Source organism: Medicago truncatula, chromosome 8 (genome assembly GCF_003473485.1).
Source record: "Medicago truncatula cultivar Jemalong A17 chromosome 8, MtrunA17r5.0-ANR, whole genome shotgun sequence".
Lineage (NCBI taxonomy): Eukaryota > Viridiplantae > Streptophyta > Magnoliopsida > Fabales > Fabaceae > Medicago > Medicago truncatula.
The window spans coordinates 14,122,971-14,136,352 of NC_053049.1; the positions used below are offsets into that span (position 1 = coordinate 14,122,971).

General features: G+C 28.7%; 1 protein-coding gene across 1 annotated transcript; it reads right to left on the minus strand.

The window, feature by feature from the left end:
* Positions 1–8,371: 8,371 nt before the first annotated feature.
* LOC25501049 (uncharacterized) lies at positions 8,372–9,306 on the minus strand. Its single transcript, XM_013589596.3, has 3 exons — positions 9,146–9,306; positions 8,835–9,053; positions 8,372–8,734 (listed from the first exon to the last, which is right to left on the minus strand). The coding sequence occupies exons 1-3, from the start codon at positions 9,197–9,199 to the stop codon at positions 8,600–8,602; spliced, it is 408 nt and encodes a 135-aa protein (XP_013445050.1). The 5' UTR covers positions 9,200–9,306; the 3' UTR covers positions 8,372–8,599.
* Between the last annotated feature and the right edge of the window lie 4,076 nt (positions 9,307–13,382).

The following is a 13,382-nucleotide window of genomic DNA, read 5'->3' on the forward strand; positions in this document are numbered from 1 at the left end:
TATTTTATTTACTATTTTATCCTTTAATAATATTATTTTAAATTTTAATTAAAAAATTAAATCTCATTAAAATAGGAAATATCACACTACAACAGTGGTATTAAGAAAGATAAAGATTTATATTATATTTGTTAAATTATTATTGTTAATGAAAAAGATAAACATCATTTTTTGGGTTTGTTACAATTTAAACGTCACCACAAGAATTTGAACCGAGTACCATATGTCTACCCTTCACAACTTTCACCACTAGGCGACTTTCATTTTGTTGAAATTTTTTGGGTATACAGTACTAAAACATTTTTTTAAAGCCACAAAAGTCTCCTTTTCTAATAGCAGTATCTTTTCATTATTGGTTCCTTTTATTTATGGCCATTCTTTTTCATCATCATCATTATTATAGTTGTTATTATTATTATTATTATTGTTTTCTTTCGGTTGCCACATAAAAGCTCATTTTCATTTTTCTTCTTCTTTCGGTTACCACATAGCAGTTCATATTCCTTTTTATTTTTATAGATTTAATAGTCATTGCGGTTATGGTCAGTTTTTTGGCCTACGCTTATTACGTATTACGATATTAAAGTTGCATCTTTAAATTTTTTGATAATTTAACTAAATTCTAATGATAAGTCAATGACGTTTAGATGAGATAGCTTGAATCTCTTCTACCTTACCCAAAGTTTCAAATCCAACATTAAGCATTGTGTTAAAACTAATAACTACCATACTTGATTTTACGAGAGAATGTCTTATTCTTATTTTATTGAGAACAAGAGTTTGACTTTATATAACCTTACACATGATTCAAAAATGAAAATCATAAAAGTAGATGCAACCACATTACAAGAAGAGAAAAACTAAATCATGAATCATAGAAATGAATTAAACATAACCACAAAATAATTTAAGATTCCCTCCCTTAAACTATATGGGAGCGTTTGTTTCATGGTTACCAAAATTATTCTCAAGATTAACCTTTTCCCAGTAATAAAAGGTGTGAACTTTATTCCAAGGAATGTTCAAAAAATATGTTTGGTTGAAAATTTAAGTTCCTGAGAATTATTTTTAAAAAAAATATATAATTATCAAAATACCCTTATATCATATTTGGTAAAAAAAATATATAATTATCAAAATACCCTTATATCATATTTGGTAATAGAGATGTGTCTTCATTTTTCTCTATTATTTCAAATTATTACTGTTCTTATCAGTGAACAATCAAATTATTTGATAGTTTTATTTCATACATCAATTCATCTATGATTGATGCAATCAAAATATAATATGACTTGTAATAATAGAAAAAACAATGTGACCTTTATTGTTCCAATAAAAGTGTACCGCCTAAACATCCAAATATTAAAAGTCGTATGATCTGTCCCATGGCAAAATTAGTGCAGAGAAGGAGAAGAAAAAATTCTGAGTGGCACATAAATTGGTGTATAAACGTGGATATGTAACCAAAAAACGTGGGTATATTGCGGCGGTTATTTAGGAGGGTAGAAATGGTCTTTCAAAACAGAGAGGATGTTAACCGCCGGGAATAAATAAAACCCACCTTTTTGTTGGGAATAAAAACAATGCAGTATAATGTAAAAGAAAATTATCGGAATAATTCATTCCCTGAATTATTGTTTTATGCATCTCTACCAAATATGGGAATAAATGATTCCCATCTTAGATTCCTGGGAATTCAATTTGTAACCATGAAACAAACGCTGTAGAATGTATTTAATTTATTTATATGTCAAATCTTAAAGGTAGCAACGGTATCCCATAAATTTATATTTGTGTTATTCTTGTTCCTATTTGTTTTTTCCTTGTCAAAATAAAACAGCAAATCACAAGAAAATATGCGATTTATCGCATAAATTAACCCAATAATATAGCAAAAACGTGTATTTTTTTAGAGAACAGATTTTCCTTATTTTTCTAACGAGTACAGGTTTTTCAAAAACCCAATGGAAAGAATCTATAATTTCTAAAACTCAAAAACCCAATTTATACATATGAAATAATGGTAACCATGGTAACACAAGTTACGTAGAATGGTAAAAAAAAAAAAAAAAATAGAACGTAACACATTTGCATGCAACGTAAGACTAAAAAATAACACGAAGGAAAGAAATTTTAAAGAATGCTAGATAACGCAAACTAATACTAAAAATGACAAAGAAGTTATCTACCATTCTTTCTTGGTCAGAGCTTCTTTCTTAAGTTATAGTCTTGGTCGCAACTGCCTGTACAAATTATGTTAATGTGTCCTTGAAAAAGATGGATGAAGCAACGAACTTCTTCTGGGTTGTATCATGCTTTCAATTCATGATTTGACGGTGTTAAAACCATCCTTTTGGAAACAACAACAACCAAAGAAAAAAGTATCTATTGGAGATGACATTCTTCTTCTTCTTCTTCTTCTTCTTCTTCTTCTTCTTCTTCTTCTTCTTCTTCTTTTTAACTTTGTTTGATTTAGAAATTATAAACTGGTCATATATTGATTTAGAAACTATAAATTACTCAAAGAACTAGACGAAACAAATATCAGGAACAGACAAGAATTTTTATCTCTCACTAAACCAACATTTTATTCAGGTAGAAACTATCAAATATATTAAAATACCATTTTTATTTTCCAAACAAAAAAAAAAGTATCTTTTTATGTCTCTCCAGTAAAGTTCTTTAATATATTATGTTATTTCTTGCTATGTACTTAGAGGTTTGCAAATCAAATGCATTTCGACTAACAAATATTATAATGCTATACAGCAGAAACATTGATATAAAATATTATTAAACAAAATAAAGTTAAATCACAAACACAAAAAATCAAAGGAATTAAAACCGATAAACAATAGAAACATAATCATCATGCATCAATAAAATTAAGACTGAAAAAAAAAAGATCAAAGCATGAGAGTGATGAAACATAAGAACTAGAGAGTAGTGCTTTATATGAAGTCATTTGAGTCAGTGACCGATTTTGTTAGACAAGGTATACGTGCATGTGTGTCAATGATTCGAATGAGTTAGGGCACAAATTGTCATACACATGCGCTCGTTGAAAAGACTCAGGCCGGTATCACGGATCATGTCCTCTAGCTGAATAGCTTAATTCAAAATGTATCTAGTTTCATCACCAAATAAATCAAATAAGTACGTACACCAGGAGATGTAAACGGAAGGAGAAAGAGACTGAACTATAGATCTTCTGATTTTGCATATTCTGCTTACTCCTTAGTAATTGATCACGTTTCTTAATTGATACAATATTTTTGTTATTTTCAAATTTATGTTATCTGCATCTAAATTTACTGAGCAATTTTTCACTACTCTCTTTTATTTAGGTCACGTTTCTTTTATTTTTTTCATATTTTCTTTTCATACTATTCATTCTCATGATACTCATCATTATTACATCCTTAAAAAAATTTATAATTTTGAGTATACTTCTAATTTTAATATTACTTATAATTTCTAATTAAATTGATTATACGTGCATTTGAAAATTTATTTATTTTTATTAATAGATTATACTTTGGACATGGTTCCACTAAGTGCAATTCATTACTCCGATAGGAGCAAACAATTCATTGGATATGGATTGCACTAACCATCTATACGATATATGGAGGTAAATTTATTCAACCATTTAGTTTCAATAGTTCTTTCATTTCAGGAATCTATATCTATCTATACAACAACAGATGCAACCACTTATATTCATATAATATTATGAATTTTTCTGCTAAATTTTATTCAAAAATATAAATTATACATATGAGTTTACTTTAAAGGAATGATCAGAAGTGAAGATGAAAAAAAAATTAAGAACTAAAAGTTGAAGAAATTTTTTAAATGGACTAAAACAAAATGTTGACATATTTATAGGGAACAAAAACATATTTAACCCTGTTCTGAACCGATCAAAGACCTTGGCTTGACTACTTAGGTCCAATTAAAAACCAAGCCCAAATGCTGCATTTGGCAATTTGCTCGCAACACACCCCTTCTTCGCGAGGGGGGGGGGGGGTGCTCGGAGCAACTGAGACATGTTCAAACGAACAATAACATCTATTTTCCCACGTTCCCGTGAATATTTAAGCGGCGGTTACACGTGTGTGCCATTACAACGACCATGCATTCACCCACCTCTATAAATAGGAGTCTTCTCGCAGCCTCCAAGGTAGAATCTCTTTCATTCTCAAACCCCCCATTCTAAACCTCTACTGACTTGAGCGTCGGAGTGTCTGCAAGTACACGCCCCTTCATTCGGTCCAACGCTCACCATAATTCTTTCACCATCGTGAACCACCGCATTAAACAAAACACCGACAACCACCTTCTTATCATGTACGATTAAACCCTATATTCATTTCCATCTCAAATGTCAAGTAACCATTTCTAGAAGCTACACATACAATTAATCACATTATACTAATTCACTAATATTTGCCAGCTATCATCTTCTCTCATACCTTTTTTATTTTATTTTACATAATAATAACTCTGCTTCTAATTATGGCAGAAGCAAAACTCTAAAGGAGGTTGAAAGGTCACTGGAAACAAATGGAATTTCCAAAAAAAAAAAAAAACATGCTATTTTTTTAGATTATTCTTACATGAAAGGGCACATTGATTTTATATATGGCTAATGAGTATCCTAAAATTACTGATGCTCATTACTATATGATTATTTACTTAGTTTTATGTATTTATCGGGAAGTTAGACAGATAACTTCTTATAAGATAAAATGATAGTTGTATTTATTTGTTTTTTTTTTTACAAAAGTTGTATTTATTTGTGAAACTTGGCCTATTTAAATTTGGGTCAAATACCTCTTTTAATCTTTTTAGTTTGACAGAATTTTCAAGTTAGTCATTTAAGTTTTAAAAGTTTCAAATAGATTCTTTTAGTTGATAAACTATTTCACCATTTCCCCTGCTGGCAGTCTCCATTTAACTGATGCTAATGCGACAGTTAAGTTGCTGACTTGAATCAAAATGATGCGTTTCAAAGGCTCTAGGTGGTCAAAATGTTGCGCTTAATGGTCACAAATGATCAATTATAGGGCTAGAAATGCAGCGTTTTGTGACCATAAAACACCCCAGATAGACAACAAAAACCGCCTTTCTAGCCTTATAAATGATCATTTTTGACCATTAAACGCAACATTTTGACACCCTGGAGGCTTTAAAACAGTGTTTTGATCCTAGTTAGCAACTTAACAGTCACATCAGCATCAGTTAAACGAAGAGTGGCGGTAAAGGTAACAGTGAAATGGTTTATCAAATAAAATGACATATTTGAAACTTTTGAAACTTAAAGGACTAACTTGGGAATTATGTCAAACTAAAATGACCAAAAATGGTATTTGGCCTTTAATTTGATTAAAATTTAAGTTGCATACACATAGAATACTGTATTAGATTTACAAAAAAAAAAAAATTATATTGGATGTTAAGAAACTTATAAACTTGGCTTCTTTTTTTTTTAGGTAAACTTGACCTATTTAATTTTTTTTTTGAAGGATTGACCTATTTAAATTTGATTACCATTAAACTAACCTATGTATGTACTTGACTATGTGTTTCTTTGTATAAATTAATATACACTATGAGATTCACAAATATAATGTATTTTACGCATTGTAGAAGAGTAATATATAAGCTTATGACATAAAACTCTCGTGAATAGAACCAATAGGTTTCACAATTGAAAAAACAAACTATTGAATCTCTTGGCTATCTCAAACTTGAGAAGGATTGCTTGCACCAAATACATGACAAATAAAATAGGAGAATGCTAACAACACATATTTTAACATACATTTTTCAATACATTTTTTTTGATTGATTAAAATTCACATCGAACCAAAACTTATATGGGACCCATATAATTTGGTGGAATCGTGTGAATTTTAATCAATCAAAGAGAATGTGTTTAAAAGTTTGTGTTAAAATGTGTGCTACTTGCATTCCTCAATAAAATAACCAATTTCAACACTTAACTTAAGTTCATCCTGTAACTAACAACTTATATTATTCTCACACTTTTCTATGGCAACTGGCAGTTTATATTATTCTCACACTTTTTATGTATTTTATTCATGTGTAGTATATTTTATCATTTCTTCTATAAATTTTTATTTGGGTATGTTATTTTGTTCATCTCAATCTTCTTTATTTTTTGTTTGGGTATTTCATATTTTTTCTACTAGGAATAAAGAGTGAAAGATACTTATTTATTTTTAAGTATGTTTTGATTTTATTTTAGGATGCGTTGTGGCATATAAGGAAAAAGCAAATGATGTTGAACATTTTCCTTTATCAAGCAACAAACAGAAAAACTTAAATTTATCAAGTTTTGTTTTATTTGTTCTTCTTAGATGTTTACCTCCTTATATATTAACATTATTGCAATTATTTAGAATGTGAAATAAACATTTATCAACTTTGAGTCAATTATCGTAAGGTTTATATTATCCTTTTGGACTCTATCAAGACTTTTTCTCTCTTTATTATTATTATTATTTATAATAATATTTATTTTATTATTGTTGTTATTTTTACTATACTATTGGATGTCCATGCATATACATGGTAGTTAACACTCAGTATTTGGTAAAAATTATATTTACGTCGTTCTTACATTCCTATGAATATCCTGCTAGACGAGAATTAGTGGATATTAAGGTAGTTACAAATATTTATAAATATAAAAGTGTAAAATGATTTGTTTATGCAAAAAAAAAAAAATCATTATAAAATAATTAAAATTATGTAAAATTTATTACTTATGTGGAGAAGTGAAGTGTCCGGGGTTCGAACCCCGGCTCCTACATATAATATGCAATATCTCTACCAACTGAGCTACGTTCACTGGGATTTATTACTTAAATTTTAGTATTATAAATTGTGGCACTAATGATCATTTTACAACTGTTCCATTTGAGATTTGAACATTGTCTCTAAAAATTACAAAGTAAGTTGACACCTCTTGTACTTATTCCTTCTATTTTGGTTAGACAAATATTATACCACTCATCTTCACTTTGACAAAAAATTCCTAATTAAACAAAAATCATTAATTAAAAAATCCATTTATACGACGATTAAAGATTTTCATTTAAGTAATACAACATTATTATAATTTTACTAATTTAATAACGGGTACTAATTTCTATAAGTTCGGGTATTTAACAAATGTTAATTATATTCTATGTGTGTTAATAATTTTAGTAAATCCAATTAATTTCATTAGCACGTGCATCTATTATTTTACGGGTACTTAAAATCTGATTTATTACTTGACCAAAAAAAAATATGATTTATTATATTCTGTTTATGGGTATCAATTAAGATATTTGTTCTGTAATGGTCTATAATAAATTTTATTCATGGATATCAAAATTTTGATCATCCTTAATTATATGTCTAATCTGAAAAGCAAGAAGGAAGAGATAGCACCAAGGTAGTAAAATAAAAGATACAAATAAGAGACACAAACACCAATCCTAAACGATTAAAGAAGAGATAGCAATAAGGTAGTAAAAAAGCAACAACCATCTAGCAACCTTAAGCGCCCACTTGATTTGCTGACTAACCAACTTTAAAGTTTTAGCAAACCTATGAGCAGTTTTCCAAGTAAATGTTCATAAGTAACGGACGGAACAACCACCTAAATTATTGTTGTTATTATTGTTAAAATAGTCACAACAATATTCTAGATATACATAACAGAATTATATACATTTCTCACTTTCACTTTAATTCTTATGACACATCATATACTTTGTTAGTACAAAACATTTATTGTATTTAATCTTGAATTAGTGACATTTGTAACATCAAAGTATAAATTAAAAATCTAACCTAAAAATCACAATTTCCTTAGAATACATCTATCATTTCTTACACATGGTTTTTTTCCTTTTTTCGAAGACCCCATTCTCTTCCTCCAAACTCATGAGGAAAACCTTAAGAAAAAATTCACATTTCATAGATTTGTCCAGCAGTGTTGTCTTAATTATAAGTGCCAGAAACTTCCTTTAGTTATTTCATCATGCTTCCACTAGGACATGATGTCTTAAGATACGTATGTTTCAACCATAAATTTTGTAAAGTCGACACTGCACCACCGAACAAATGAAAGAATAGAAATGTTTTTCCTATTCCTTTCCTTTAAAGCCACCCTTGTTCCCAAGAGGTTATATATTGATTTTTCTATATATAAAAAGTGAATTTTTTATATATAAAAAATGAAATTTTATACTAATTTGAAGGAGAAAACTCATGCATATCATTAACAACGGTGTCCATACAAAAAAGATGATTAAAATATCGGATCCATCAAAAAATAAGAAACTAGAACAACAACCAATAAAGGGTATCCTCTTAACAAAATTAAAAGATATACAAGTCATTTTATTGGATCAAAACTATGATAAAAAGTTAATGTAATCCTCATAAAATGCATGAAATTAAAAGGAATCAACATTAGAATTAACATCATACAACTATGGAAACCGTGTCTCAAAAAGTGCCTTAGCTATACAAATTACAATGGTCGTAATTCATTAACTCGTACTTAATATTATTTCTTATGATCTTCTCTTTTTGATTTGATCATACACTGCTTCACAAGTTGTTTCAAACCCTTTTTTGGCCTCTTTCCCATTTTCTTTTCCTCTTCTTCTTTCTTCCTCTCTGCCATCCAATCTTCCTCTAGCTATAAACAAATTTTTCAAACAAAACATTAGACACTATAACATTTTATCATACATACACCACAATATCTTAGGGTAAAAAATAACACACGTGAACGTTACCTTCAGCATTCGATCCTCCACTTGTTTGAGCCTTTCTATCAATGTTCCTTTGACTTCAGTCTCCATTATCACGGTCTCGATCGGACGGCAGTGCTTCTCCAAGCTCTTTGGGGAGAAATCAACGGATGAAATACGTCCATCACTTCCACTTGTTGGAGTGGATGCACATGAACTCTTTGGTGATCGGTTGTATCCTCTAATTTCCTCTAACTGCCTCAACTGAATTAAAAAAAAAAAAAAAGAAAAAAAAATGAAGCATTGTTAGGTTCAAATACTATAAGAAAAAACCTAGGCTTAAAAGGGATACTCACCATGTTATCCAATCGGTCAATCCTAGAGAGAATTGGTACCTCAGTAGCAACCATTTTTTCTATCACTTTCCCAGAAAAACAATTAACTCAAACCCAATACTTTAGGAGTAGTCTTGCAATTCAAGCTATGGCTTCAGATTGGACTTCGATTGTAGCTATGGCTTTTATAAATGAAAAATGAAGGTTGGATAAAAATATAAATAAATGACATCTGCCACGTGTCAAAATACTACTGTGGAATGCTACTACCATCTTTCACCACGTGTAATGATGACGTGTGATGGCTTGAAATGGTAAGGGTGAGATAACTCAATGTCTTTATTTAGTGGACACGTGATGGTGGCGGATATCATGCATGCAATTACTTGATACCACGTGTAACTCACTTCATGTGATTCTGCCAACATGTTTCTGGAAAATTTAAGATTATCATAACTAGGACTAGGATTTTTTATTGTCAATCAGAGTAGAGCTATGCATCTTAATTTGTTTGTTTTGTCTTTCATAGTTGCAATTTGCAAAGACAAATTAAGTAATTAGCTCAAATATTCACGCACAACATTCATAACTAGGAATGAGAAAGTGAGGGGCTTTTTCAATATGCACAATAGAAATTCTAATATGAACACAAGCATAATGAATAATCTTCGGACATTCATATTAAAGCCATTTTTTTAATAATAAAAATGAAATTGATAATATAATGATTTAATTTTTTGGAGAAATGCATTTTTATGTGTGTGATCAAATATTGTTCATTCATATTTGTGATTATGGAAAAATGTCTCTATCTACAAACTCGTGATGTGCCTTGGGCGGGGTGGCTCCAATGGTGGACCGGATGAACGGCACCTCAACATTTTAATAGAAACATCACAATTATTACTTTTATCAATAGTTAATATTATAATATATTTTTTATTCGTTTTGATAAGACAAATACAAAAAAAAAAAAATTATTTCTTTTTTGACAAAAAGAAAATAAATGAGTATTTAAATAGTTAAAAAGATGTACCTTTATTGTTTCGCCTAATACATCAAATATTTTAGTATCGACCCTAACTTTGGGAGTAGCAAGAGACAATGGAATCAAGGAAACATCGAAAAACATAATAGCTTAAAATGGTTTAAGCATGGAATAAAATGGAACCAAATTAAACAATTACAGTAAACAGTGCCCTAATAAAAAAAAATCTTTGAACACAGATCAATTAAAGAAATGAGAGTTACTTCCTCCGTTTCTTTTATTTATATGAGTATATAATTGAATAAAATTAACCTTTACAATGACATGTTATAGTTAAAAAACTATATAGATATGATTTCAATAATGAAAAATTATTTAATGGATTAAAAAACGGTAATCTTGATAGAATGCACTTATAATTTTTTCATTTTATACACTAAATTTTGATTTAAAATGTTTTGTTTATATATATATAGATTTAAAACAACAATTTTCAAAAAAATTTGGAACTAAAAAAATAATGAGCATTTTGTTTGATAGAATTAAAATTGGAACTGGTTGATTAAAAAAAAGTTGAAGGTTTATTGACACTAAGAAAATAAATAGAATTCTATAGACATTTTGATGGTACAACCTTAAATGGATTTTATTTGATAATTTTTGTATGTTTTTCTTTTGTCATATAAGAAAAGGTGCATGCTTGTAAATTTTATTTTATTTTTAAAAATATATTTGTTGTTTGTGAAAGACATGCAAAGGAATTTAAAGGCAATTATATTTTACCTTATTTTTGGTTGAAAAACAATTGCTCTATAACAAAAAAAGATGAAATGGAATTTAAAAATAAAAAATAGTCTGACCAAAAAAGTAAAGAAAATCCCAAATTTCAAGGAAATCCTCAGCGAATATTGCCTAAAAAATTAGAGGGAGGCATATACTAACTAAAATATTATAATTTTATGTACTAATTTTATGTGCTATAAATCTAGATTTAGAAAGACTATTTGTAATTATTAGATCAGTGTTTAATTGATGTTGTGGCTTAATCAGTGTTTAAAGGCAAAATATGGTCCCATTTACACTAATTATAGTCCCAAGTAATGTAGAGATTGTGCTCAAATTAGATTTCATGTTTTTAAAATTTAACATTTTTATTTTAACAAAAAAGTTGTTTTATATTTAACACCAAACATGTAAGATTGTCTTAAAAAATTTATAAGCTTTATCAACATAGCTTGTGAGATTAATAAGTGTTAAAAATGTAAAATATAAGCTTATAACCCACCTTAAAATCGGCTAAAACCTTTAATATAACAAAGTTTGAGATTAAATTGGATGCAACAGATAGAATGCTAAGATAGTTTATGTGAGACAATTGATCACTTCTTTATTTTCTTCCTCTACATAGTGTAAATAAATGTATAGACCAAAACAAAGTAGTAATTGAACGACATAGAAAAAAAACATTTGTGGAAATTATTTGAAGCCTATAATCACTGAATGACACATGAAGTACGATTGCCAAATATGCTATTAACCGAAAAAAAACATATATACCTTCCATAGTGAATTATAATAATCACTTTTATTCTTATATTTTGTTGGTTAAGTTTATATCCCCTCATATTTATATTAATTATAAGAATCATTTACTTTTAATAGGTGAAAATTAGAGGAGTTTGAATAGAAGATTTAAAGTATTCCAAAACTCTTATTTAGAAGAACTATTTACTTAATTTAACTCTCACCCTTAAAGGGTGAGAGTGGGAGAGTTTGAATAGAAGAGTGAAGAGTCAAAGTACTCCAAAATGGAAATGAGAGAATGACAAAAAAAAAAAACTTTGAAACTGCATAGGATATAAAAAAGAGCGAGAGAAATTTAAAATGTCACATTTTATTGTATAAGTAATAACCAAGAAATAAAACTTCTAATACATGACTCTTAAAATTATTTAAATGCTAATTGAAGTTACAAAAGTGAATGACAATACTAATTGAGAGTTTCAAAGATTAAGTGGGATTTGTTATGTTATAAGAGGAGTTATAATAGAAGGGTCTAGTGTACAAAAAATAAAAATAAAAAAGAATATAAGGGTCACAAAATACTCCATAGTAGTAAGACTCAATTGTTTGGAGTGGAAATAAATTTAAATCAAAGCTTTTTGTAATGAATAGCATAAACTCACATTTTTTAAACCATTATATCTATATTGAAATCTTATGATAAATGATAAATTTAAGTAGGTGGCTGTTTATGCTTTTTTTGGTTTTTTGTCTAATTATGTTTTTTCTTTTCTTTTTCTGAGGGTTTTGGTTTATTTCCCCTCTTGTATTTTTTCCTTTTTTTTAATAAAATTTGAGTTTGGCGGTGTGGGGTGGGAGTTTATCAGGGTGTCAACTTAGTTGGGATGTCGTTGCTTTTTCTTGATGCATGTCCTTTCTCCTGCTTTACCTAAACAAAAAAACTAAAATATGGTTTTGATCCCTGCAAATATGTCTCGTTTTGGTTTTATTCCCTGTAAAAAAAAAATGTTGTTTTTGGTCTCTGCAAAATATTTTGTTTTTGAAAATAGTCCCTGGAAATTTTGAAAATAGTCCCTCCAGAGACTATTTTCAAAAGTAAAATATTTTGCAGGGATCTTTTTAAAATCAAAAGATTTTGCAGGGACTATTTTTCTAATAAATGAGTTCAGTCTACATGTGCCACATGTGCAAATCATCACAAAAGTGGGGTCATGGACCAAAACCAAAACGAGACATATTTGCAGGGACCAAAAACAAAAAAAAATTACAGGGGCTAAAACCAAAACGAGGCATATTTGCAGGGACCAAATCCATATTTTAGCAACGAAAAAAAATGATAAATGAAATGCTTTAGAAACTTTATACTCCCTCCGTCCCAAATTGTACGACGTTTTGGACATTTCACACATATTAATAAATGTAATTAATATTGTGTGGAAAAAAGAAATGATGAGTTGTTTTACAAAATTGTCCTTAATAAATGATATGGGAAAAATAAATGAAAGAATTGAAAGAAGAAAGAGTAAAAAATAGTTAATGATATAGGAAAAGTAACATTAATGTTTCATTGATATTGTAAAGTGACATACAATTTGAGACAAATATTTTTTCTAAAGTGACATACAATTTGGAACGGATGGAGTATGGAGTAGTAAAAAAATATCATCCAACCCTAAAATATCGGCCACATAGGCTAATTCATCAAGGATTTTTGAAAGTTACATACAATTTGGGACAAATATTTTT

Excerpts from the sequence above, each read along its gene's own strand:
- LOC25501049 (XM_013589596.3), bottom strand. The coding sequence starts at position 9,199 with ATGGTTGCTACTGAGGTACCAATTCTCTCTAGGATTGACCGATTGGAT. Across the intron at positions 9,054-9,145 it reads TTGACCGATTGGATAACATG|TTGAGGCAGTTAGAGGAAAT; the intron begins GTGAGTATCCCT and ends TTTTTAATTCAG. Across the intron at positions 8,735-8,834 it reads TGGAGGATCGAATGCTGAAG|CTAGAGGAAGATTGGATGGC; the intron begins GTAACGTTCACG and ends ATTTGTTTATAG.